Source organism: Thrips palmi, unplaced genomic scaffold (assembly GCF_012932325.1).
Source record: "Thrips palmi isolate BJ-2018 unplaced genomic scaffold, TpBJ-2018v1 HiC_scaffold_4, whole genome shotgun sequence".
Taxonomy (NCBI): Eukaryota; Metazoa; Arthropoda; class Insecta; order Thysanoptera; family Thripidae; genus Thrips; species Thrips palmi.
In genome coordinates this window covers 7,771,681-7,798,555 of record NW_023144631.1, presented here as the reverse complement: position 1 = coordinate 7,798,555, position 26,875 = coordinate 7,771,681, and the positions used below count along the sequence as shown (strand labels likewise).

At 64.9% G+C, this 26,875-nt stretch overlaps 1 protein-coding gene across 1 annotated transcript in view; it reads right to left on the bottom strand.

Annotated features, from left to right (window-relative positions):
• Positions 1–26,875, bottom strand: part of LOC117649243 — a 53,243-nt gene that overhangs the window by 12,225 nt on the left and 14,143 nt on the right. Inside the window, exons 2-3 of the mRNA XM_034391815.1 lie at positions 12,192–12,413; positions 6,230–6,305 (exon numbers count right to left, since the gene is read on the bottom strand). Coding sequence (XP_034247706.1) covers positions 6,230–6,305; positions 12,192–12,242 — 127 coding nt within the window. The 5' untranslated portion in view covers positions 12,243–12,413. The remainder of the gene's footprint in view (positions 1–6,229; positions 6,306–12,191; positions 12,414–26,875) is intronic.

The following is a 26,875-nucleotide window of genomic DNA, read 5'->3' as shown; positions in this document are numbered from 1 at the left end:
TCACAATCCCATATCCCGGCGGGGCGTGGCGGGGCGTGGCGGGGCGTGGCGGGGCGTGGCGCTGGCTGTCAATCAGGCCGTATAGCGCCATAAAGGCGGCCGGCCGAGGCCCGGCTCTCTGGCCGCTGGCCGCCCCGCCCCTGTCCGGTCAGCAGTGGGGTCGTTACCCCCCGCAGTAGTGCACTACGGCCCGTGTACCCTAGCCCGCCCGCCCCTGCCCCGCCAAGACGCAGGGGGGAGCGGGAAGCCAGAAGTCGCGTCCGCCGAGCTGTCGCCGGCGAACCCGCGGTGCTTGTCGTCGCCGTGCCCGTGCCCACCCTCGTCGCCGTGCCCGTGCCGCCGTGCCGCCGTGCCCACGATGGGCAAAAACAGCGCCAGGCCCGATTCCACTCGTGTTTTTCCGGGGTGGCCGGGCAGCTGCGCTGCGGCGTTGGTTGGCTGGCACCGGCACCGGGATTGGCCGCCTCGCTGCCCTGCCCTCGCTGCCTAACCCTTGTGCAATCAGAGCGGCCGGAGCCCAGCCCCGCCAAACGACCCCGCCGCTGCCGGCCGGCTGGGCTATCACTGGCCACGAAGATAAGGGTGGAGGTGGCGGCGGCGAAGCCGAAAGAGAGACGGGGACGGCAACAACACCTCGGCGCCGGCCTCGGCCTCGGCCCAGGTGCACGACGCGGCGACGCGGCGGCGCGTAAATCAGTCGCGCGAGTGGTGCCGAGGCGCCGGGGCCGGGAGTGATCCGCTTACGGCACACAGATAAAGATCCCGCCTAAAATATCCGGCCTCGGCAAATAATGAAACCGAGTCCCCCTGACTCCGTCTGACTTGGCCCGACCGTCCCATTCGTTTTGTGTGTTTGCCTCTGTCTCTCTCCTCCTCAGCAAGCAGCGGCGGCGGCGTCGTCACCTCACTCCCCGAGACCGGGGGCGCTGGGGGCTTTGCCGGGGGCATTGCACAGAGAAGAGGAAAACCGAAGCCAAGTCGGTCCGGTCCCATCGAGGAGTCTCGCTGTGCCCCGCGCTCCAGTTCGGGCACCAGGCTCCAGCGGCAGGGATCCCTTTCCGCTGGGGTAGAGAGGGCGCGCAGCACGCAGCACCGAGCGCAGCACGCAGACAGACCACGTACCAGCGGGGAATATACGCGCCCAGGAGCCCCCGCAACCCCCAAAGGGGCGCTCCACTGCGCGCTCGAGGGTACGCGGTATCTTGCCGTGAGCACGCCTGGCCTCGGCCAAAGCAGCCACGGCGGCAGCCAGCCAGCGAGCCAGCCAGGCGGCCTCGGGGGAAGCGGCGGGTCAGACGAGGGAGGCGGCCCACACCCCCGTCAGGAGGTGCAGCTACCTCGCAGCCTCGCGGGTGGCGGGCAACGTCCCCGAGTGCTCGTCATCGCGCTCCACAGGCCCGCGCCACTTTCTCCCACAGTGCCGGGATTTATTGGGCTTGACTTGGGCCCTGTGTGGCTGCGCCCCCCCCCCCAGTCCCCACCGCAACGCGCCCTCCTCTGCTTTTGTTTGCGCGCCGAGCCTGGCCGGCCGGCCTGGCCTGGCCGCGCGTCCGTCAGCGACTCGGCGTCCAATGTGCTGGACTTCCCCTACGCCCGGCGGATCGCAGCCGGCGGGACAACGGACAACGGCGCGGGATTACGAAACCGGAAACCCACACAGCGAGCATCAACGCGGAGCGTGAATTCGGTTTGCGACAATAATGCACCGCCATTCGGCTCGGCGACGACTCTCGCCCCGCCGCGCCCCGCCCGCGGCTTCCACTCGACAGCAGCGACACCATCCCCGTGCAGAAAACGGTCTGTTTCACGGAGACATCTCATCTCCCTCGGCAAGCAGGGTGGGGCGGGGCGAGCGGGCGGCCTCAGGAAGATGTTTCCGCCCTGGAATCCACAAAGTCGACCCCGTCCGCCCCGCCCCGCCGCGCCACGCCCTGTCGCCTCTGCCCCATTGTCAATTACTATGCAAACGCGGCAGCGCGGCAGCGCGACGGGGCGGGTGCAGCGCTGGCCCCACGAGTCGACGCCGCTTCGAGACTCTCGATCGGATTCTACTGCTCGATGCGACGCGTGGCGGGGTGGGGCTGGTGGGGCGGGGCAGACAACCACGCCGTCGCTTTTGATTAGCGGAGGCAGCGGGGAGGCAAAGGCTTGGAGGGCCTCGCGGAGAGCCCGAAGGAGATCCCGAAGCCCCGCTTCACTTAAGCCCCTCGAGGGGTGGGCAGGCCGGGCAGGCCAGGCCATTGTCCACCGCCACGCACCTCGCTCTGTCGGTGTCTTCCTCCTCCAACATTGACTCAAAGCACGCGCCCCGCGCCCTCGCCCCGCGCCCTCGCCCCGCGCCCTCGCCGCCCCGAAGGCGAAGGCCCTCTCCGTCTCTCTCTCCCCAATTCCCAGGAAGAATGTGTCTCGCCTTCCCGAATGAATGGCGCCCCATCATTCACCTGTCAAAATTCCTCGCCGTGTCTCTTTCTCCTTGATTTCTTTTCCTCCCCCGCCGCCCTGCCGTGCCGGGGCGCGTCCAGGTGGGGGCGGCACCGCGGCACCGCCCTGCGAGCTTCTCCACCGTCTCGGCCGTCTCGGCGAGGAATCGGCGGTCCGTGGAGGAATTTTAATGAACGGCGCGCGGAAACGGGAAGGGCAGTGGGGGAGCCTGGCCCTCGCGTCGCATTCAACTGCGAAAGTTGTGACGGTATTTTCCGGCCCGGCCGGCGGTCCGAGTGGTCCGAATGGTCCGAATGCCGACGCGGCGAAATGGGAGTTAAAACACGATTCAGCCGGCGGGCCCTCGGCCCCGCTGCTTGGGCCACTACTTTGTAGCGAGCTTCCCAGCGCTGCCGGCCCTGCCGGCCCTGCCCTGCGGGTCTTCCGTGGTCTTCCCGTCCGTTCCCCCTCCTTCCCCCAACCCTTGCCGTTTATCATTGCCCCGAGGAAGGGCGTGATGACATCCTTATTAGCAGTGTGAGCAATGGCGGAGGCCGACGCGCTTGCCGTGCAGGCACACACCGAACGGGGTGGGGGCAGTGCGAAGCAGTGGGAAGCACTTGCGGACGTGATCAAATGCCGACAGGCCTGGAGGGCGGGGCGGCGCTGCAGCCAGCACGACGGCCATCTCCGCCAGACGTGTCCGAGCGCAAGAAGGTGGCCCTCTCGGACCACGAATGCCCCCCAGCATGTACACACACTCGCTCACACACACACACACAAACTCTCACACACGTGCGACTTCAATTTACGGTGGGCCATATCATCTGCCATGAGCGTCGCCGGGGCGTCGCGACGCGCACATTGTAAACCGTGCCGCACGCCACGCGCCCTGCTAGCCCTGCCACCACTCGGGCAATTGCCAGACGCGGAGCACGAAGCACGAAGCACGGAGCACGGAGCACGGAGGAAGGCGACGGTAGAAGCAGACAGAAGGTGGGACGCCGCGCCGCGGTGCTTCATTTTATTACTCGGGCTACGCCGGAGCTACGCGTTTCCGCCTCCCCTGCACACACATACACACACACACGCACACGCACACACACACACTTCGGAGAGCACAGTGTATTAGTCGCAGCGCACGTACGCGCACGACGGCCAGGTGCGCCACACCCTGTCCGCGGTGTAGGGCCCGCGGCGCCCGCGGTCGTGCGTTCCAGCCACGCTGCTCCCTCAGGGTACGACGAGGCGCCACCCCCCAAAAAACAACAAAAACGTCATCCAACAACAACAAAGATTATTATTGATTCAGTCTCATCATTGACATTTTCTGTGTGGACTTTGGTCGTTGGCCTTGGTGTCACTGGGCCAAACTGTGCACCACGGTCTCGGCGAAGAAGACTGCCGTGGCGGCCAGCAGCCCCGCCGCCAGCAGGCACAGGGGGTCCTTGAGCGCCCCGAGCCAGCCGAAGCGGCGTAGCGTTTGGCCCAAAGCGTAGAGAGTGATTGAAAACAGCCTGATGCCTTGCCTCGTCATCGGCCGGAACGCGGGGACCGCCCGGCGTCCGCGCCTCGGCCGCCCGGCGAGCACTACAGCGCGTTGGGTTGCCTACCCGCCGGGCGGCGAGCGTCCGCGCCGTGAAGAACGACTTCCAGTGGACTCGCGACGCGACGCGCACGCTTGGTATCTGATGGCGCCTTCCCTGACAGGCTGGCCGGCCGGGCCAATCCAAATTAGATCTCTGCCTTTGAGACACTAATGTCTCACTCGTTGCTTCGGGCCTCGGCGGGCCTCGGCCTTCGGGGCGTTATGCGACTGCAATAACTCTTATCGCTTCCCGCTGCAGGAAACGGGGCGAAGCGGAGCGGGGCGCCGGGCCTAACAGTGTCCTGCCGCGCCCCGCGCCGCCCCACGGTCCTGCCCGGCCCTTTTTAAGATTTACTAAGTTGGAATAAGCCGGCAGGAAGTTTCTCTGGCCGCAAGGACACCGGGGGGCGACTTTCTGCCGCGTCGGGCCGGGGCGGCCGGGGGGAGCGAGAACTGGTGGGGGACTCACGCACACACACCAACGACGGACATTGTAAAAATCTCTTCGGGAAAATGGAAAAGAAAAAGGAAACTGCAGTGAAGTAGCGGGGACTACTGCATGTCGGAAGACAAGTCTTATGCAAACGGCGGCCACGCCTATCTCGCGTCGGATCTGCCTCACCCCGACCGGGGCCCCGACCCCACACATGCACACGCCGTGCCGATATATTGTCCCAAAATACCGAGCCACTTGTCCTGCCGGTGCTGTGGCTGGGGCCGGGCCCGGGGGACATGCAATGCAGCCCGTGCAGCCCGTGAGGCAAGTGGGGCAATCTACCACTGTCAGGACTGTCACCGAGGGGAGGGGCGGCCGCGGAGAACAACATCATCGCCGAGTCCATTTGCGGTGGCTCAGCTGGTTAAGGCGCTGGTTTGCAAACCGATGGTCCCGGCTTCGACTCCCCGTGGACCTGGCGCCCGCGGCAACGACGGCAACGCTCTGCGGGAATGCCTGCGCGCCGCGCCTGCACTGCCATTCCGCCGCCGGGACGGTTTCGAATCTCATTATCCGTGCGCCATTCTTTTTGCCTCCGTTTTACCCTCTCCCTCGCACACGGCACACGGCCTGCATGCCTCCTCCGAGGAATCAATCTAGACGCTCGGCGGCTCGGCCAGTGATTGCCCGCTCTCGCTCAGATGCACATGCACCGCACCACATGCACGGCGCGGCGCGGTCGCTGCAGTCTCGCCTCGCTTTCGGCCCGGCGGCCAGGCAGCCAGGCGGCCAGGCAGCCAGGCGCGGCCTTGCCTGCACTTTGCAGCAGAGTCGCTGACTCAGTCGGTATGTCGCCTTCACCGCCCAGCCAGGCGGCCAGCCAGGCAGCCAGGCAGCCAGCCAGCGGTGCGTGCCGTGGGCCGTGGGCCGGGCCTGGGCCGGGCCCTGCGTGGCGTTGCGCCACACCGCAGACGGAGAGGCGCCGAAGATGAAGCGAGAGGCTGGACACGACTGGAGTCCGGGACGGGCTCGGCGACTCGGCCGCGGTGGGCACGGCCGCGACGGTCACCTGCTGCTGCGTGACACGGCCGTGGCGACGCCGGGGCGACCATAACGTAACGCCGGCGACGTGCTGGAGGCGATGGAGGCTAGCCTCATTAAGGGGGGCTTGGCTTGCCGTGGGACGCTCTCCGCGCTGCAACACACACACTTACACACGCACGCACGCGCGGGACACGGGTCAGTGGTTCACGGTAATGGGCCGTGGTTAAGTTGTGTGCCAATAAGATGGGCGCTGCAGAGCGGGCACGCCACGGCCAGTGTGAGCGCGGTGCGGTGCGGCGGTGCGCACTACGCGGTGTGCAACGCAGGCGGAAGAAACAGGGTGCTCACATGACGTGGTGTGGGAACTTGGTGACAATCACCTTGGCTGGCTCGGGGCTCGGGGCTTGGCGTGCACGCAGCAGGTCCAGTTCCTGCAGCACGGCGTTACGCCGCGTTACGTGGAGGCCCCCCTCTCTCCCCCGCCCCGCGCGAGGCGTGAGGTGGTGCGCGTGGGTGCACGCAACCAGCTGCAGTGGCTCGCGGCTCGCGGGTCACGGTCTGCATCGCTTCGGCGAACGCAGACTGATGATTCCGAAAGGCGTCTGCTCTTCTCGCACTCACGGGGAGTCCCGTGTATGTGCGAGCGAGACAGCGACGAAAACGCGTTAGGTGAGCAGCCTCCAGGCAGCTGCAGGTCCTCGATGTCGTCGTCGCCGACGCGTTGTGTGCTGTGTACTCACCGTGTAGGGCCTTGAGGTACACCTTGCCCGCGCTGATGAGCTGCCGGGCGGCCGGGTTGAACTTGTCCAGGATGTTCTGCGGGCAGGACAAAACGCACGGGCCATTAGACTAGGCGTCGTTAGGGCGGGGCAGGCAGGGCAGGCTGGGCGTCGCAAGCAGACCACCACACTGTCTCTCTCGCACTCGCGGGCCGTTCCGTGCGGGTGCGAGAGAGACAGACGCTGTTCGGAATCGGTCTGCCGGCGAGTCAGGCGAGTCGCAGCAGGACAGCCAGCAATTAGAACGGGGCGGCGCAGCGGGGAGCGAGGGGGAGAGGGAGAGGGGAAGGGGGTCGCGTTCCGTAGGAACGAGCATAGGGAAATTTACGGAGAAAGAAATCCACCCTTCTCTTCCTCTCTGCCGCCCTGCCGCCCGGCCTCCGCTTCTCGTGTGGCAATTACCCTCCGATTCATCACTGCGAGCTTCGGGCTTCGGGCTTCGGGCTGGGGGTCTTGGCGGTCCGGCTGCCCGGCGGGGCAGGGCAGTCGTCAGTGCAGGGCGGGCGGAGGGCGGAGAACGGAGGGCCGCATTCTGGTGGGGCCATGTCAAATTAATGCCCTTGTCACGACGGAGACCCCCACGGGGCTGGCCAGGGATGACACTCACACGCACACACACGGGCACGCGCGCACACAGACATGGGTGCATAAATCCAGCTCCAGGGCCTCTTTTTCAAAGCAGACGCAAATAAGCCCGGGCAGCCGTTCCTGAAGCCCCAGCCTCGCCCCGCCCCGCCCGGCCAAGGCCCTCTGCAGCGAGATGATCGCCCGCAGCCCACCGCAGCAGGCGTACGGCGCGAGGCGCGAGGCGCGGGGCAGGTGGCTAAACCCATTCGGCGTGCGGCGCGTGGCGGTGGCGGCCGGGCGGGGCGTGCGCCGTGGACTCGGCCGTGGACGTGCACCTTCCCCCCCTCCCCCTCCCTGCCGTGCACGCCGGCCGCTTAGCATACAAATGGGAAAAGTGACAACGACCCAACTTTGTACGGCGCGCCGGTAGGCCCTGGGCCGCCCTGGGCAGTGCAGCAGGGCGGGGCAGGGCAGGGCGGGGCCTACTCGGGGCGCCAAAGCCATAGCGCGCCGCAGTGGACGCCGGCGGCCCGGCCCGGCCCAGGACCCGGCGCACGCCGAGACCCCCGTCACGCACTGCGGCGCCCTGCTGCCGCCAGCAGCACGCAGCACGCACTCCGGCAAGACGGCGAGGAAGTGCCGCCGGCTGCCCGGCACGGCCGGCACGGCACGCACAAATTCATCAAGGAAGTGGATATTGGACTTTCAAAGCGGTGCGTTATCGTTCTGCTCATTGTTCCGGCCGCACGCCCCGCCCCGCCGCGCCCCGCCGCGCCCCGTCCCGCCACGGCCAAGGCTGCGGGTGTTTCCTGCTGCCGGCAGCGCCGCTGTCAATGCTGCAGTCAATGCTTGCTGCTGTCAATGCTGGTCTCCGCCTTCTTTACAGTGCAGTGCAGGAAGGCGGTCGCGGTGTCGATGTAACGCCGTAACGCCGGGCCCCGGGTCGTGCAGGCTGTGGCGTTCAGGGCTCCACGAGGGGCTTCCCCCCACCCTCCCCCCGGCCGCCCCTTCTTTCCGGGTTGCTACGGGCGCCGCTCCGTGCGAGCGAGTCAACTCACGCGTCGCTAAGTAAGCAACTATTGAATAAATCGAATGCAGTTGCGAGGGTGTGCTCGCTCGGGGCCCCGCACGACCCCAGGCGGGGCGTTGGGCAACACTCACAGGGATCGCATCGCACCGCCGAGCCCTCCGGCTGGAGCCACGGCTAGCTTGGCTAGCTCAGCGACCGCGCCGAAAACAACGAGCAGTGTGGCGACGGGGAGGCGACGCGCGGAGAACAGCGGCAGAATTGAACCGACATAAGACGTTTGCAACAGTGTACTCGACTCGCTCTAGGTGGGGCGGGCCGGCGGGCCTAGCCTCGAGCCGGAGATAATACGGTTGGTGCCCCTCCCCGCCCCGCCCCACCTGGCCCGGCCTAAATGATGATATTACTCTCGCAGGCATATTACATGTAGACTTACGGGGCGGCCACGCGGCGTCCGAAGACTTCCTCAACCAGCGGCGCGTGGCACTCTGTTCCCGGCTCAAGCGCTTTGGGGCCTTCGGTTTACGACACTGCAACGCACCGCACCGCAAGCAGCAGGCCGGCGTTATTTTGTCTCCCTCGGTACCACTCCGCTAGGAATGTGCTGAGTACTATCATTCACGCGGGCAGCGGACTTTGTTACGGCACCGGTTACAGCGCTGCTGCCGCCCCAGCCGCGGTGGTGGCGCGCGATGGCGCGGGTTCGACTCCCGCCAGTCGCTTCCAAGACTCATTTTCTGAGAGTGGGCGACAGCGACAGAAGGCTACTGCGGCGGTGGCCTCCGACGCTTCATGTCTTTTTCCATGAGTACTTTTTTTCAGTGTACCAGCACGCCCACGGCGTCGCCGCCGCGGCGGGGCCCGCATCCACTCCACCCACGGCGCGGCGCAGACGAAAGGCAAAAGGCGTAAACGCCAAAAGAAGAAAGCTTCACCGATTCCGATGCATTCCACTAATAATACCCTCGGCATGATGATGGCGGCGTTTTCGCTAGCGGGGCCTCGCAGGGCGGAGGGCCTCTGGGCCGCGCCCCTCGCCGTGATGCGGGCCGGGCCACGCCGCACAGTGGGCCAGAAGACCGGTGGAGGCGGACAAAACCCTAGACGCGTTTTGAGCTCCAGAGTCGCTAAATGAGACTCGAATCGAACGTGTAACCCCACCAATGGATAGCTCTCCGACGGAGGAATCCATTGGTGGGGTCACACGTTCGGTTCGAGCGAGTTCGAGGCCTATTTAACGACTCTGGGGCTCAAAACGCGTCCAGAGTTTTGTCCGCCTCTGCCGGTCCTCTGGCCCACTGTGTGCCGGGCCGTGCGGGGCCATCCAGACTGCAGTCGCCTGCCGTTGCTTCGCTTGCTTCGCCGTTCACTTTCACTCTCCGCGACGCGTCGACGCGTCCAGCACGCACCGATTTATGTAAACACACGTACCCGCCCTTTGTGCGAGCAGACGACGCGTCGCGACGCAGCGCGACGCAGCGCGACACGCCGCCCGGTGACGATACGAGTGCATTGTGTCCCCGGCCTCGCCAAGCCCCCGGCCGAACCCTCGGCCAAGCCCCTGCAGACGGATTCCGTGAGTCCTTCTCCTCGCTCTGTCTCTCTCGCACTCACAGGGTGCCCCGGAGGGGTGCGAGAGAGACAGAGCGACGAAAGCGACTCTCGAAATCATCAGTCCGCTGGAAAGCGACAGGCTCTCTTTCTGTTTGGCCGAGGCACACACCCGGTCCAGGCTGCCGCAGGTCCACGGGCGTCTTTTTTGGCAGGGCGTTATTGTCGGAGTCGGGGAAGGAAGTGCGAGCAGAGGCGACGGCGGTGGGTGCACTGTGTGGACCCGGAGCGACCCGAACGCGGCGAGGCGACGGGGAACGCCTGCGCTTCCCGAGGAGGGTGCGGACGGTGGCGCCAGACGCGCCAGATAAACAACCATTAGACTAACTTTGGACGCGTCGCGCTGCGCGCGCAACACACGGACCACTGCAACTGCAAGCCAAAGTGCACGGTGGGGCTTGGCGCGGGGCGGGGGACCAGGCTGCCTTATCAGCAGCATCAAACTTAGTTTCGAATGCAGCGGGATTGCAATGCAGCGCCGCGCGGCACCAAGCGGCAGGAGCAGGAACTAACCGCCGCTAATGAGAGGGCCCCCTTTCTCCCTCACGTGAGCGGGCAGGGCAAACCGCGACCCCCTCCCCTCTCCCCCGAAATGGCGGGACTGCCGCGAGCGGATTAATTGCTCCTCGAATGGAGACTAATTTTATCACAAACCGCTACTGCCGAAAATTCTTTCCTGCGGCGGCACTGACTGTGTAACCGGCCGCCGGGCAGGCTCTTGACTCGATGACGACGGCACCGGAGTGAGCGAGACTGAGTGAGCGAGTGCATTAACGTCAAATGTATTCATTATATTATAGCTCTTCTTTCCCGCTCCGCTTTTATCATGTTTACTCTTCCCCCGCCACCCAGGCCAGGGCGGCACGGCCAGGGCGCGCGCTTTTCCAGACAAAAAGAAAGTGGTCCGCCGGGGGCGCTTCCAGCTTCCAGTGGAGAGGATGACGACGACAGCGCGACGGCGCGACAGTGCGCCCGGAACAACTCGCTTCGGCGACTTTAATATGAGAGCAATTTAAAAGACAGCGGCGGCGGCGGCAGAGTTGTTGTTCCAACGCGCCGCGCGACGGCGGCGACAGTGTAAAATTCACGACACTGCAGCAGAGCGGCACCGCAGGCACCGCCGCGGCTTAGTTAGAGTGCGTGTCTTTGTCTCTGTGCGCGCGGCGGGGCGGGGCGGGGCGAGGCCGCCCGGCTGCTGCACTGTAATCGGATCGAAGCTGGCCGAATTCCAATACGCGGCTGCATTAGTGGCTCAATTACTGCATCCACCTGCCCCGCAGTGCCCCGCCCGGGCGGTGCCGCCATGCCGAGAGTCACCGGGACTTGGCCGCTGGAGAGGATCGTCCCGACGACGACGGCCAGGGCGGTGCTCTTTGCCCGCTATCGGGGCGACGCGCCGGGACTTGCGTGACGCCGGCACGGCCGGGGCACAGCCCCACCCCTTGCAGCACCCTGCTCTGACATTTGCAAGGCTGTGTTCGCCCATCAAGCGAAGCGGACCGTGTCCTCTGCCCCGTGTGCTTTGGGCCTTTGGGCAGCCCCTGACCCCCCGCGACGCCCCCGCCGGCCTGTCGGCCTGTCGGCCTGTCGGGGAGGGGGGCGGCCCGGCCCGGACAGGCCCGGCCAGGCCCATGTTCGCCGTGCCGGCGGCCGGCACAGACTGCCGAGACGTCGGCGTTGCACAACACCTCCCCCTCCCCTCGCCACCACTCCCCCGGCCGGCGCACCTTAAACCTGATCCAGGCGCGGGTATAGGGTACCGTGCTCCGGATCGAACGCCTCGCGGTCCGCGTCCACGCCGTCCTCGTCCACGCCGTCCACGCACCGCGGCGGCGCGGCGGTGCGGCGCCCTGTAGAGCGGTCACGCCGTCGTCCGGCGAGGCGGCCAGGCTAGGCGGCACCCGGGGGCGTGGCCGCGTGGCCGCGGTGCCGCGGTAATGTCAGAGAGCACTCACGCTGTGCCCCGCGCTTGAAGCTTCCTGGGCCGGCCTCCCCGGCAAACAACAAACAATCACCCTACGCGATATGCCCATTTTGAAATTCCCGCCAGAAATAGCATCACTGGAGAACAAAGAGAGCAACAAGAGCAAGAAGAAAGCGGTGAGGAAAGCGCCGCGCGGAGTCAGCCAAGGTCAACAAGAGCAGCAACAAGAGGAGCGGCTGGCCGCGCCGCCATGCCGCGCCGTGCCGCGTCGCTGCGCCCGAAGCCTGGAAGAAGACTTCTTTGCCCACACTGACACAACATCCTGCGCCTCGCGCCTCGCGCCTCCGCCAGCCTGGTCTGTTCACATCCACACCAGCCAGGGCTTGAGCCAGGGCCGCCATGAACTTTGCGTGTGTACGTAAAGTTTAAGTAGGATTCCATGTCGAGTGGCGCGGCTGGCGGCGCGGGGGTGGCCGTCGTCCTGCCCCTGGCCTTATGGGCCTAGGCGCGGCGGGGCGGGGCGGGGTCGCCCCCCACTGCAGTCACCGATGCCCTGCAGGCTCTTACTCCCCTCTTAAACAAAGTCCGCAACTTTTTTATTCGCCACGAAAAATACTCCTGTTCTTATTTTCCCCCGCCCACTTTTGTTTGCCTAAAACTCGGCTGTTGTTTGAGCCGGCTTCGGACTTATCGGGGAACTGGGAAGAATTCCGCCGGGATGGCCGCCGCGGTGTGGGGAGGCCTGCAGCTGGGGCCTGCCCTGCCTGCCGCCGTCATGCTGTGATCAAACTCACCTTGTAGACGGTGTCCACCATCTTGCTGATCTCCTCCGTCTCCATCATCATGGCGAGGGCGTTGTGCTCCAGCGTGAGGCCGGCGTGGCGTGCGCGAGGCACGCGGCGTCCTAGTCACCGTTCCGGACGTCCAGTGCCGCTGCGCGCGCTGCCGGCGGGGAGTGTCCCGCCCTGGCCGACGCCCTGCCGCGACCCGCAGTCATTGGCGCGGCCTGTCACGCCCTGCAAAAAGAGAGAGACAGAAAAGAAGGAATTTTAATAGAAAATAAAACGGCCAGCGCCAACGGCGCCAACAGAAAGAGTTTCATTCTTAATGCGGGCCGTCCGCGGGTGCGGTCCCTCTCTCTCGCACACTCACACACACTCGCGCGTCGTTTAGCGTCACCGCACCGTGTACGTGTATATGTGTGTGCGAAATAAGTGTTTGCGGACAAAAGGCGGGCTAGTCGCTTTCCATTATGACTCTCCGGGCTCGCAAGGGGTGGGGGAGGGGAGGGGGGACTCCCGGATCCAGAATGCCCGGAGCGGCCCCACGCCGCCCGGGCCCGGGGGCATATAAATCTCAATCTCCGGGAAACGTTTCCTTTCCTTCCCTCGTCGACGGCCTGCTGCACGGCCTGCTGCACGGCCCGCGCGGCCCGGACACGCGGCGCAAAGCAACTTGTGTTGTCATAAAGAGGGGCGCGTCAGGCGTGTCGGCCGGGACGGCGATGAATTTAGAGTTTAGACCGGGAAGTGGAATTTGATACACTTTCGCCTTCCGTAAGCCTCTTTTTCCATTTCACTTTGTTCCCTCCTTGCTCGGTGCCGGCGTGCCGCGTGCGGTGCGGCTGGTATGGTAATGGTGCGCAGAGCCGCGGCTTGCCTCGCCCCGCCGGCCGGCCGAGACGCGGGAAACGCTTGGAGCCGCTAAAAGCGCGGGAACTGGGAACCACACTGCGCGCACTCGGGCAGCAGCAACTGGAGCGGCGCCCGGCCGGACAGCATCGAGTGCGTTCCCGCTGGTTCTCACGTCCGTCACGGCGAGCACGGCAACGCGGCGCTGGCGGCGCTGGCGCAAACATTCCTCACACGACACAAATTAATGTTGGCAAGTGTCGGCCGCTCCCTCCGAAACACAACACGCTTTTTTGCGAAACCCGAAGCGTGGACCGGGCAACGGGCGACGCTGTGCGTGTCGGCGCCGCCCGCTGGGGTGCGCGCTGCCGCGCTGCCGCGCTGCGCGTGGGCGTATGGGGGTGCGCTGCCTGGCGCTGCCTGGCGCTGCCGAACAGCCAAACGGCCGTCTGCGAGCTGACCCTCGCCGAGTCAAAGAGGGGAGTGGGGAGGCGCCACCACCGCCTCCACGCTCGCAGCCAGCATAGAGGACGCCGCGGCGGGGCGCCCTGCTCCGCCCCGCTTCGCCCCGCTCGGCCCTGCTACCCCAAAGCCCAGATTTATGTAAGCTGATGCCATGGTGATGCGGCCCCAGTAGCCGGCTAGCTTTCAGCCCCCCGCCGCCGCCACCGCCGCCACCGCCGCCACACCCCCGCCGCGCTGGACACGAAGCCGCTCTCGGCGCGCTCGCAGATCCGGACCCCGTCCAGCAGGGGGACCCGCGACCCGCAAGCAGGGCGCCGCACACGGTGGCGACTCGTAAAGTAAAATTAGAGCATAAAAGTGCAGCGAGCAGAGCGTTATTCGGCGTCGTAAAGGCCGCGCGTCGGCCGGTCCAGCTGGCCGTCAACCCCACCGCGCTGGACCGCGCTGGACCGCCGGACTGCACTCTCCGTAATGGGTCCTCGCCGTCTCCCCGCCCCGGCGCGCCCCGCCGTGCCGCGCTGTCGCTGCACTTTCCGATTCCGCCGTTTGATTTTTGCCGATCGTCGTCGGCCCCCACCACACCCCCGCCTCGTCTCCGCGCTGCTGACGCCGAGGGGCACAGCGAGTGACAGGGCGCGGGGCGGGGCGCGGAGGCGCAGCCCGAAACGAATGTAATTTAGCGGACCACCGGCCGGAGAAGCAGACCGCCCGGCAGCGGGGCGGGGCGGAGCGGGGCAGGTCCTTGTTGAGAGTGGCGGCAGCTTAAGCCAACACGGGCGTGGCGGCGTGCCGGCGTGGCGGGCGGGGCGTCGAGCCAAATCGAGTTGCGCAAATTTAATTCGGGGCAGTTCAGTTAGCCGAGGGACAGGGCGGCAAACACGGCGGGGACACACACACACACTCACACGCACCGGGTGATGGACACGTGACAAACACGTGGCGGACTCTCTCTTTCGCCCGGCCGGCGAGTCTGTGTGTGTGTGTGTACGACGTGTATGCACACACATTTGTCGCGGCCCCTTTCTCTCCCCATCTCGTTGTCCCGGACGCGCGCGCGCATGTGTGTAGGTGACTGTGTGTGTGCATCGGCTTCCTGCGCCGCCTCGTGTTTCCGATCAATAAGGAAATAAAGCTCGGCGCGCCGCACCGCGGCGCTTAGCGCGCAGCACGCAGCAACGAGATCATGATGGAGAGCGGATCGGTGTGCAGTGCCGCAGAACCACCTTGAAAAAATAAACGATGAAAAAATGGCGAGGTGGACAGACGATGACGGTGATGTATTGAGCGCGGACAGAGAGACATCATCGTCCTCCCCGCTGACAATGGGGCGCGGCAGCGCAGCACGGCGCAGCAGCGCGGCCTCGGATTAGCTCGGCCCGGCCCGATGCGGCCAATCAGAAAGCAGCACAAAAAGGCGCCAACGTGGACCCTAATAGGCCCGGTGCGAGGCTAGGCCGCGTTCGCCTCGTTTGCCGCGCTGTCGAGATTCAGACTCGCGGACTGCCTCACGGCCTGACGGCCTAACGGCCCGGCGGCTCCAATCAATCAATTTCACGCCGCCGGCCGCCGACCCGCCGACGCGCTGCTTAGTTTGCCATACTTCGCCGAAGTTGGCCGACCCCGCTGCCCGCCTGGCTGGCTCGCTCTCTGGGGTCGGGTGGGTCGGGTTGTCGGGTTGGGGCTGGAAATCCGGGCCAGTGTAGCCACGGGGGGAGCAGGAGCAGGGCTTCCTCGCCGTGCTTGGGAGGGTTGCAATGAGAGAAGCTTTCGTGGAAGGAAGCCCGCTTTTTTATGGCCTTTCCTGGGATTAAGCCTGCGAGGGAAGTAGGGAAGCCCCTCGCGGTCGGCGGCCGCCCCGACATGGCCCTCCTCGCCGAGCCTCCTCGCCGAGCCTCCTCACGGGGACGCGGCCAGGGCACCTCGGGGCACCGGGCCGAACCCCACTCCACCGGAACTGGGGCTGCGGCAGAAAGGCCTCGCGACGCGCCGCACGCTCCGCACATACAGATGACGAACACAAACGCACGCACGTGAATGGCCGCACGAACACGCACGCGCGCATTCTGAAACAAAAACGGGTGGCCGCGCCGCCCTCGCCCGCCTCCCGCGGCGCCACTGGCAGGGCGGCATGGCCAGCAGCACGAGCAGCGCCAGCAGCGGGGCGGCGCCGAGAAAATACTTTCCAGAAAATGAAAAGGACCCCGGCGCGCACCCTGCCGACAGTCCTGCCGTCACTGTCACCGCGCGCCGCCGGGGCCGTGTCCTCGTCGGCACTCGGGCAGGTCCTCGAACTCCTCGACAACAAAGCCGCCAACGACATGCGCGCCCCAGACTTTGATCGGCGTCGCTCGATTGGAAGAAACGACGGGTTGGCTTGGCTGACCGAGCGCCGTGCTGGCAGGCTGTCCCGTCACACTTGTCAGTGGAGCGGGTTGCCTACCCTGACGCCGTGCTGCCAGGCCGTCCCGCCGAACACACGAGAGCGGCGGGCCTGCCTACCTCCCATTACCATTACCATTAAGGGCTAGACCACACATGATCGTATGCCATTTCGGGCCCGACACATGCTCGCCTGCACTGCAAAACGAGACATGGCCGTCCTTACTAAGGTGACACTTTATCCCGGCGGAGAAGAACCACCAACGGCTACGACTCCCACTCGCAGTATGGCCAGTCAGGGTGAAGGAGTACATCCCCCCCGAGGGGGTTATGCAGGCCTCCACCCCGGAACAGCCCCTGCAAGCACAACCGGTTCCGGTGCCCCCCTGCTTCGTCCCCTTATCTCGGGGATCAACGGCGTCCTCTTGGTCCAAATCTTGATGCATTGAGAAAGGTGTGCTTCGCCCTGCCCCTCTCTTCATGCGACCTGTGTCCTGGCGAGAGCATCCTGCGACCTTGCCGACAGAGTAGACAACTTCAGCCAACCGAACACCCGAGGCGCCCGCCGCCGCTGCATTCCCTACGGCGTCTGGCTCCGAGGTAAAAATTCGTCGCACACAATGGAGGGACAGGGGGAAGGGGCAGCCGCGGCAGGCGCTGCGGGGGCAGGGACTACTACTGTACATGTTAGCAGCGTGCAGACGGGTTGCGTGTGTGTGAGTGAGCGAGTGTGTGGGCGCGCCGACATGAAGTGCGTGCTTGCTGTCTTGTCCAGCACATGACTCGACCACCGCGGCGCGGCCGGGCGCGGCCAGGGAGGGGCGGGGCGTGGCGGGGCGTGGCGGGGTGTGGCGGGGCGTGGCGGGGGCCTCTAGGGTCATGCGTAAGCGTGTCCGTCGCTCCCGAGCCGCTCCCCTCCCCGCCCGCGTGCGAGCCGGCGAGGTTGTCGTCGTCAGAATCAACTTTGTCCCTCCGCCCAAAAGTCACACCGCAGGACGGCGATCCTCCGTCCCTCCCTCCGCTCCCTTCTCTCCCGAGAGGGATAACCGCGGCCGCTGCGGTGCGCGCCGTGGTGCCGTGGAGCGCTCACCCCCGGCGGGGCGGCGCTAGAAAGAGCCCTTTCTGCCTGTAATTAGAGGGCCGTGACTCTGCGGGGAGGGGCAAGGGGTGCGAAGCAAGACGCCGGAGGGGCGCTGGGGCGCTGGGACGCTGGGGCAGTGCTGGGGCCTCGTCTCCGGCCTTCGCGACTTCTTTCCAGCAGAGCGCGCTCTCCGCTCTCGCGGAGGGCTTGTCGTCCGGAGAACTAATTCCGGATACACCGCGTTGCCGCGCTGCCAAAGCGTCTGGCGCGACCCTTGCACGCCCGCGGCGCTTCCCGAAGCGACATCGAAACTCGGCGGGGGCGGGGTGGGGTGGGGCACGGCCTCGGTGGAGGAGGGTAATTGAATACGTAAACGCGTCCGACGCCGCGGCCGTCGTACTGCCGATGAAAATTGAGATTATGAAAAGCATCGAGAGCCTTGTCGGCGCTCGCGGCTCGCGGCGCCGGTGTCGGCGGACAAGTGTACCCCCCGGCCCAGGGAACCCTCGGGTACATCTCGCCTAGGACCAAGGTACTCGGGGGTACACAACGCCTAGGCTCAATGTACCCCGGGCACCTCAGGTCTGGGGGGTACACTGAGCCTAGGCGAGTTGTACCCTGGGTACAAAAAGCCTAGGCGAGTTGTACCCGGGGTACAAAAAGCCTAGGTGAATTGTATCCTCCCTCATCCGAGGGGAGGATACAACTAGCCTAGGCGAATTGTACCCCGGGTACAAAAAGCCTAGGCGAATTGTACCCGGGGTACAAAAAGCCTAGGCGAATTGTACCCCGGGGTACAAAAAGCCTAGGCAAATTGTATCCTCCTTCATCCAAGGGGAGCCCGTTAGGTTTGGTTAGGAAAGGTCGTACGATTTCTTTTGAGAATCAGATCTGTCGCGAGTAGAGTAAGATCTGTCACGAGCCCGTTAGGTTTGGTTAGGATTGGTAGGACAATTCAGTTTTAGAAGTCTTCCGTCGGTTCAATTAAAAACCAACCATTGACGCATCACAATCCTGCCGGGGAAGAATATAAATCCCCTCGTCTTGTTGCATCCTCCCTCGGCGAGAGAGGATACAATTCGCCTAGGCTTTTTGTACCCCGGGGTACAATTCGCCTAGGCTAGTTGTATCCTCCCCTCGGATGAGGGAGGATACAATTCACCTAGGCTTTTTGTACCCCGGGTACAACTCGCCTAGGCTTTTTGTACCCGGGGTACAACTCGCCTAGGCTCAGTGTACCCCCCAGGCCTGAGGTACCCGGGGTACATTGAGCCTAGGCGTTGTGTACCCCCGGGTACCTTGGTCCTAGGCGAGTTGTACCCGAGGGTTCCCTGGGCCGGGGGGTACACTTCGCCGCTTACACCGGCCGGAGTGAGGCTGCATGCCGACCATGCCACGGCAGGCCACGCCGCCGACGCCCCGACCTGCTCCGAACAATGGGACGACGGGGACCCGATCGGTCGGCCAGGCCGGGCCGCCAGGCCGGGCCGCCCACGGGCCGGGGCCACGCGGGACTCTAGACGCGGGGCAAGGTCTTCTCCCCTTCCCCTTGGCAGCGGTATCAACAACAGCGCGGCGAGAAAATCCTTCCCCACTGTTGAATATTCTATCACCCGCGAACAACAATGATCATCACCGCCACAGTGCGGTCGTCAAGGATGGCGCTGCTGGAGCCTCAGCCTCCAGCCCGCTCCAGCCTGGAGGGGCGGCGGCGTTCGTGACGCTGCGTCACTGCCTTTGATGAATAGCCATCCGAGCAGTGCGTAAGCGTAGCGCCGCGTAGCGCCCACCGCCAGCCGCCAGCCAGGGCCGGCCAGGGCCGGCCGGACCGCGGCGCGTAGCGCACCACTCGCATTCTCTTCCTTCCAGCGGCCCGGCCCGGCTCGCCACGGCCCGGCAGGGCGCGGCACGGCACGGCGCGGCACGCAGCCGCATGAAATATGACCGCATTAGAAAACTAATTTCGCGCCGCCAAAACTCCACGTCGCACTGATGTGATGTGCGTTTCGCCCTCGCTGTCCGGCCCCGCGTGCGTCTTCCTGGTGGCGGGGCGGGGCGGGGCGGGGCGGGGCGGGGCCGGGCGTGGCCCAGCGGGAGCCAGGGGATTTACTTTCGGGGGCACGCGCTCCGCCCCACCCGCCTCGCCTTGAACGAAGGCGAAGCGAACGCTCTTCGAGTGCTCGGCCGATGATGCTTCACATCAGCAACATCTCTTCTTCCTTCCACGACTGCTGCTGGAGGCTGCTGGAGGCTGGCGGCTGCGAGGCGAGGTGAGGCCGCGTGCATTATTGGAGGGAGGCGCTCGCCTTGGCCCGGCACGCCGCGACGGACGAGTCGGGTCGCGAATCTCGGAAAAAAGAGACAGACGACTTGTCGGCGCCGCCTTCCGCAGTGCACCGCATACGGGTACCGCCCCGCCCCGCCCCGCCGACACTCCCAGGGACGTGCGGGCTCGTGTCGCAACGAACCGCCGCGAGTGCCGCCGCGAGCCCCGCCGCGGAACGAGGATATCTCATTGAATTTCTCTCTCCAATGATGCAGTAAAGGCTGGCCGCCGCGCTGCACTGCGCGCTGCCCTCCGGCCGCGGGCACCGCGAGCCACGCGCCGCTCTCTCTGTCTCTCTTTCTGCGGGACGCGCCGGCCGGACAGGAAGGGCTCGGCGGGGGCGGCGGCCCCTCAGCCTCTTATCGCGGCGTCATCGACGTCAAGGAGAGATGGTTTAGAGGACCTCCTCGGGGTGAGGAAGCGTCCGCCCGCGTCCGCCATCCCCTCCAGCCCGTACCGCCTCTTGCTGCTTTTCCGCGATGCCGAGTCGGCGAGTCCGCCGAGCCGCGCAGCCGCGCCTCGCGGCAGTAAAGTCAGCATCATCCGACACGCCTGGCACGGGTCCTGGCGCCCCCGGCCCCTCGGCCCCCGTTGCGTTGGCCGTTTGGGGTGGTTCCGCCCCGCCCCGCCCCGCCCCGCCCCGCCCCGCCCCGCCCCGCCCCGCCCCGCCAGGCTCGCGGAGCTAATAACTCCGCGTTAATGCGTGAACAGACAGGCCGGAGGGCTGCTGGAGGGCTTCCAAAACGCCGCCTCGCCGCCCTGCCGCCCTGCCGCCCTGCCGCCGTCCCACGGACTGCCAGGGACTGCCAAGCGTCACCAGGTGCTGTCCCCCACTGCCATTCTCCCGGGGCCATTGACGCCACTGATTGAAAACTTTAAAAGAAATGCGCCTTGGTTTCGGAACAGTCTTGCCGCAAACTTGATCAATACGGTGACAAATGTGTAGAAATCTTGATTTGAGCTGACTTTGGGCGGCAGCGTCAACTCATTTTCTTTGAGCTTAATTTAATAATTCGGGCGGTATATTCGCGTTCATGACCTAGTCGTGAAGATATATACTGCGTGTTTATCGCGGAGGTAATGCGTTTCGCACCCAAAAAAATGAGTGTCCCCGCCGTACGGGCGTCCCACGAGATGTGAAGTGTTGACGACATTAGCATCGACCAGCCCCCGCCCCCTCCTCGGTCATCCCGTGCCTTTACTGCCGCCCGCGGGTCGTGAATCGGCCATCAGGTGCGCGTTGCGCGTTGCCGCTGCCGCGTGGGTGGAGGTTCGCCACGGGTCAGCGGCGCCCCGCGCGTCGCGCGTCGCTCTGAGGCAGAGGCAACCTTTGGCTTTGGCTCGCTCCGCTCTGCGGCTCAGCGCCGCTCTTCCCATTCAGACGTGCGTCGCTCTGGGCTTGCTTGCTCCGCGCCGCGCGTTTTAATTCTAATTGCGCGCCGCCACACTGCAATAGACCGCGGCGTCCCCGTGGCGTGCCGCGTTGCCTCACCCGAGGCCTCACCGAAGGGGTGGCGGCGCGGCGTGGCGGTGCCGGGCCGGGATCGCGGATCGCGGCGACAACTTGCCGGCAGCGCCTCGCAGCGCCCCCCGCTCGCCCCCAGGCCGCCCCCGCGCCGCCCCCAGTGCACTATCCGAACCGCGCGCTGCCAACTTTGCGCCCGGGCCGTCGCGGGTTCGAGACCCGGCCGGGGCCGCGCGGTGCTCGGCTCGCTCGCTCGGCTCTATCTCGGCGTGCATCTCATTACTCCGGGGAGCATTGAAAGACTTTGAATGCATTCCGTGGGTTGGCAGCCATGGGGCACGGCCGCTCTGTGTGTGTGTGTGAGAGTGTCAATGCGGCGTAGGTTGGCCGGCCTGCCACCTGGCGCGCACTACGCGCGCCACGGGCACTCCACATCGGAGGTGAAAATGTGCGCGGACGACGGAGAGCGCCGTGGAATGTTGTGTACCTCCTCTTTCTCTATCCTCCCTCCCCGAGACTCTCGCCGTTCGCTCCCTTATGCCTGCACGGCTTTGATGGTCTGCTCAGTATCGCGGGGCCCAATCGGCCCGGCCTGTGCCGCCTATGCTTGCACACACACACACACACACACACACACACACACACACACACACACACACACGCAGACAGGGCTGCCATATGCATTGCGCGCCAGAGGCTTTTATTGAATGGAATACTCCCGGTGGCGCGGAGAGTGGAAGCCGAACCAATAACAGTGGCGTGCCGGCCGCGCACGCCGAGGCCCGCGGCAGCCTGCGCCTACACCGGAGGCTTTCTCCCCGCCGGGAAAACGTGCGCGGGAAAGCGGCGGGAAAATCAAACCGCCCCCCGCACCCCCAGCAAGCAGAGCAAGCAGAGCAAACAAAACTCGGTCCGAGTGGGTTTGGTACCGCGCTTTGCAGTTCTCAAACATTCTCAAAGCGGAGGAGGGCCGGCAGAGGAGGAGGCCGAGGGGCGCCAGGCAAGGCAACGCGGAAATTTCCCCCATTTCTACGACTTGCGTTATAGCTCCTGGCACACCATCGCTTCTTTGGCCGCGGCCGTTTCCATTTTGTAATCTCCCGATATGATGTGTTCCGCCCCGGCGGCTGGGCTGCGGGCTGGCTGGCGGTTCTGGCGGTTCTGGCGCGGTGCCTCTCTTCCGTGCGGCGCACGCGGGACGCAGGGAGGCCCAGCGCACAGGTGCGGTGCGTCGCGCTCGCGCCTGGAGGCTGACTCCGAGAGTCGCCCCTGTCTCTCTCGCACACTTACGGGTCCGCCCCACGAGTGCGAGAGAGACAGTCCGCTGGAGCGGCGCCATTCGACCGCGTTTAACGCACACCCGGAATGACGCGGCACTTCCCCGTCGCGCGTCGCGCCACTGCAATTAGTGCCGATCCCGCGCCGCTAATTAATTGATGAAATTACTTTCCATGTAGTGTAGTGGACGGCGCGTGCCGCCACTGGTAATGGCGGCCCTGATGAAGCATTGCCGGCATTGCCCGACGAAAAGCGACAGTGTGATTACGAGGCGCGGATCGGATCGGCCGGCCGGCGCGTTGGGGCGCGTCCGCACCAGGAAGGCGATGGACCAGCCGCCCGGCCCGGGGGGAGGGGGAAGGGGGGGGGATTTTCTCAACAGCAGGGCGTCAATGGAAGGATGTGCCATAAGTAAGTACACTGCCAGAAGGAGAAGGGCGAAGGAGGTTAAAGTGTGTCGCGGCGCGGCCAGCCCGCAGCGTCATGCATAAATTCATGATTCATCGGCACTGTTCCTTTTTAATACATAATATTTTGCCCCGTCGATCCACCACCACACTGCCGCCAGGCCGCCAGGCGCACGGCCCGGCCGAGACTCCTTTCATCTTGCTGCCTGCGCGTCGCGGTTTCCCGGTTGTTGTTTTTGTTGTTTTTTTCGCGGCTTAGAAATATGGTCGTTCGCCTGTGTGCAACAAGGTAGTTAGTTCCCTCTTCCTGCAATCTTCAAAATAAACTCCCCTTGTTAGGCCTCCTCGCCGTGGGCCTCTTTCTTTCGTTTTGACGTGTCTGCGCACGCAAATTGCTCCGGGGAAAAGTTTTAATGAGTTTTAGTTGTTTTAGCTGCGCTGCGCTCATCGATGCACTCCTGGTCTCCCTCGCCTCCGCCGCTTGCCTTTTGCTGGCGTGCCAATCGGCGCGGAAACTTTGGCGCTGCACAGTGTGCGCACCGCCCGCCCGGCGCGTCCCTTGGCGGGCCGTTTGAAAGATTGGCGCGCTTTAACTTTTTGATGGCGGCGTTACACAGCAACACTTGTAGCCAATGCACGCCAGGGTAATCAGCGAAATGAAAGCTGGAAGGTGGCGGCAGCAGGGCCCGGCGTTAGCACCTCTTTTTCCGAGAGAGTTATAGTGGGCCGTTGGAGCCACGCGCCGTTGACGAGGACGGTGTCGAACGAGGAGGACACAAGTTTAACGCGCCGGCCGACGCTACACTGTACTTACACGCTGCATGGAGAAAGCGGCGATGTCGCGCGGGACGGGGCTTTATTGGTCATTTGTCCGCGTTCTTCGGCGACCTCACTCTGTCCGGGACTCCGAGACGGACGCGGCGGGCGACGCCGCGGGGCTGCCCGGCGGCACGGCGGCGCCCCAGGGCGCACAGTGGGCCAGAAGACCGATGGAGGCGGCAAAAATTCCTGACACGTATTGAGCTCCAGAGTCGCTAAATGAGAATCGAACCGGACGTATGACCCCACTAATGGATTGCTCTAGGAACGAGGAATCCATTGGTGGGGTCACACGTTAGGTTCGAGTCCCGTTTGGCGACTCTGGAGTTCAAAACACGTAGTTTTTGCCACCTCCAACGGTCTTCTGGCCCACTGTGCGCCCTGGCTGGCACCCCGTGGCCCGCGCGTGGAGCACGACCACGACGGCGACGACCACGACGGCGAGGCGCCGGATGCAGTGCAGCGGATGCAGCGCAGCGCCTGCTCTCCGGAAATGGGAGGCATTCCGTTTCGTCTTCCGAAAACAAAGGGGGCGTACCGGGGCGGGGCGAGGCGGGGCGTGGCGGCCCACCTGCGGCGTTCACACACTCACACGCACACATACACACGCGCACACAGCCACCGTGAGACTAATTACCGACGCAGCCGCCGAACCAACAAAAACTTTTCATGTGTGTTTTAGAGCCGCCACCGCCGCCACCACACCGCAAGCAGCGCCACCGGCGTGCAGCGGCCGGCTAGCCCGGCCACGCCGAAACCAGCAAGCAGCGCGATGCGATCCATTAATTCAAGAAGTGAAAGAGGAAAGTGCGGGCCCGTTTACGGTGGTGCGGCGCGAGGCGTGCGATGGCCCGCAGTGATTGATTCGCCCTTTGCAGCACCAGCAGCACCACGACCAGCACCGCGAGCACGCTGCCGCAGGCCAGACGGTTGCACACGCCGCGGCGCCGCGGCCCGCACTCAGATTGACTTTCGGTTCACCTCTCGGTACGGCACGTCAGTACGGCGGTGGCCGCGGTCGGCGGGGCGGCGCGGCGCGGCTATCCAAAGCCTACATAGTTGCAGCGCGGCGCCGCGGTGCCACATGCAGCGTAGCCTGGCGTAGCCTGGCGTAGCCTGGCGTAGCCGCAGCGCTGCGATTGGGTTGCGTACAGTGTACACAACAACGGTTGGCAAAGGCGCCAACAATAACAAGCCTGGTGCAACAGCGAGCCCGGCTGCGCGGGCTGCGCCGCGCGGAGCGGCAGCACTAAAAGCAGCAGAGCCTTGTTGGGCAGGAACAGGACGCGGGGCGGAAGCCGGAGCGGACAACGCGGAGCGCGGAGTGTCGCCGCGACGCGCCGCGACGCCGAGGCGGCCGTAGACTCGGCCGTAGACGTCGTGGACGTCGTAGACACGCGCACGTTAATTGCGAGCTCCTGTGGCTGCTCAAGCACGCCGTGAGCACGCCGAGCGGCAAAAACGCTTCCTGCCAACGCACAACGACGACATTTCAGGCGACGCCGCGATCGGATTATTGTATCATTTGGAAAGTCGTTTCGGCGTTTTCGCCTCCCAGAAGTAAGTGGCAGAGCCTCCCGACCCGAGTGGGGCCGACGGCGATACGAATTCCCTCGCCGCGCTGGAAGGACCGACACCTTCCCCTTCATTACGCCTGATTTACTGCGGGAAAGAAGGAATCCCCCGCGAACTTCTTGCAGACGGGACGACGAGCGGACAGACAGACAGACAGACCGGCGAGCATGCTAATTACCGGCGTACAGAGAGGGCGCCGTGATCGGAAGTGATCAGCGAGCACACTGGAAGACTCAGTCCGGCCCATTGCCCGGCTCTAGGCCCGGCTCCAGGCTGAGGCACTGGAACTGCAGTGCGCTGGAGTCACTGGAGTCGCTGACCCGGCCGGAATGAAAGACGAGGCCCCGTGCGTTCATTGAATGTTCATTCCGAGTTCATTTGGGCCTTCGAGAGGCCATGGAGACCCGGACCGGAGAGGCCTCCGAGAGGCCCGCACGATTTCTCCAGAAGCAGACAAAGACCGCCACGCCCCGCGCGACTCAGTCTTCTCCAGCGCCTCGCCTCGCCGGGCCCGCCGCCCCGGGCCAGGCGGCCGGGCTGCTGCACTCTGGAGGAAAATAAACAGTACAGCCCGTCCGACGTAAGCTGAGCCCCCGGGCCCCGCCCCGCCCCGCCCCGCGGCCGGGCATGTGCAGCGCGGCCGACTGGACCGGTCAGGTACGGAGAAAAGAAAGGGAAACCAACCGCGCTCATAAAGATGAGGTCATAAACTTAATTGAAAGCGAAAGGAAGTGCTTCCTATCTGCGTCGCCCTGACCGCCCCGACCGCGCGCAAACCTGACCCGACCTTTGCACATTAAAACGGCGTGGCAAACTTGACCTCTGGATGCGGGAAAAAAATAAAGGACTGGACCGAAAAGAGGATTGGGGAAACACAAGTTCCTTCGTGGGTGGGCTGTCGACGCGTCCGCCAGATTTACCTTGAAGCTCGCCCGTATGGGAATGGAGATTCGTCGTTTTATGAGAAATCAATCCCGAGATAACAGGCGAACGGACAGAGCAGTGACAAGCTCTCCGACGAGCCGACGACGAAAACAACAGCAACAACTCAATCTGCGCTTGCCTCAGCTTGCGGGCAGTCCTACATCACTGTCTCCGATTCGATCCCCACCGGCCGCAAGTGCCTTTTTGCGGGGAAACAAAAGTATGAGTTGCCTTGCTTTCCGTCTCGCCTTATCGTCCATGGAAGATTTCCAAGTCGGCGGAACTCTCGCCACCAAATAAACATTTTTAATTCCATTTTTTTCTTTCATTTATTTAGTTTTACTTTAATTTGTTCTGAGCAGGGTGGGGTGGTGCGCTACATACCGCGATGCATGATCACATTGTGCCAACTACGTGCTCTCGGCGGCGCCTCGGCTCTCCAGGTTCTCACCCAGGCACCCAGGCAGCCAGGTGCACCAACACAACGCGGATGGGCGGCGGGGCAGTGGGTGCTGCATCGCCCGCGGAGCACATTTTGCGGTGGGACCGCTCTCTTGTGGGCCAGAAGACCGGCGCAGGCGGCAAAAACTCCAGACGCGTTTTGAGCTTCAGAGTCGCTAAACAGGACTCGAACCGAACGGGGACCCCACCAATGAGTTCCTCGATCGGAGAGCAATCCGTTGGTGGGGTCACACGTTCGGTTCGAGTTCCATTATGCGACTGTGGAGCTCAAAACGCGTCCGGGATTTTGACCGCCTCAACTGGTCTTCTGGCCCACTGTGCGCTCCGCCATGCTCCGTCCGTCTCGGAGCCGTCTGCACTGCATGCAACAACGCCCCGCCGCACCCCGCCGCGCCCTGCCCTGCCCGCCCGCATCCCGGCGAGCTAGGTGTTCCGGGGCGCGGCGGGGCGGGGCGGGGGGGGGCGCGGCCAAGGTCGTGGCATCGTAATGGCCGATCTGAGGGCCCCCTCCCCCTCCCTCCCCTCGCGGCTCGCTTTCCCTCTCACGGTGACCGTGTGCCGCCATGAGTCTCATGGTGGAGCCGCGGGGCCGCGCGCCCAGCCGGTCTGTGATAGGCAAGGCGGACCAGACGGGGCTGCGCTGTGGGTCCGCCCCGGCATGCCCGC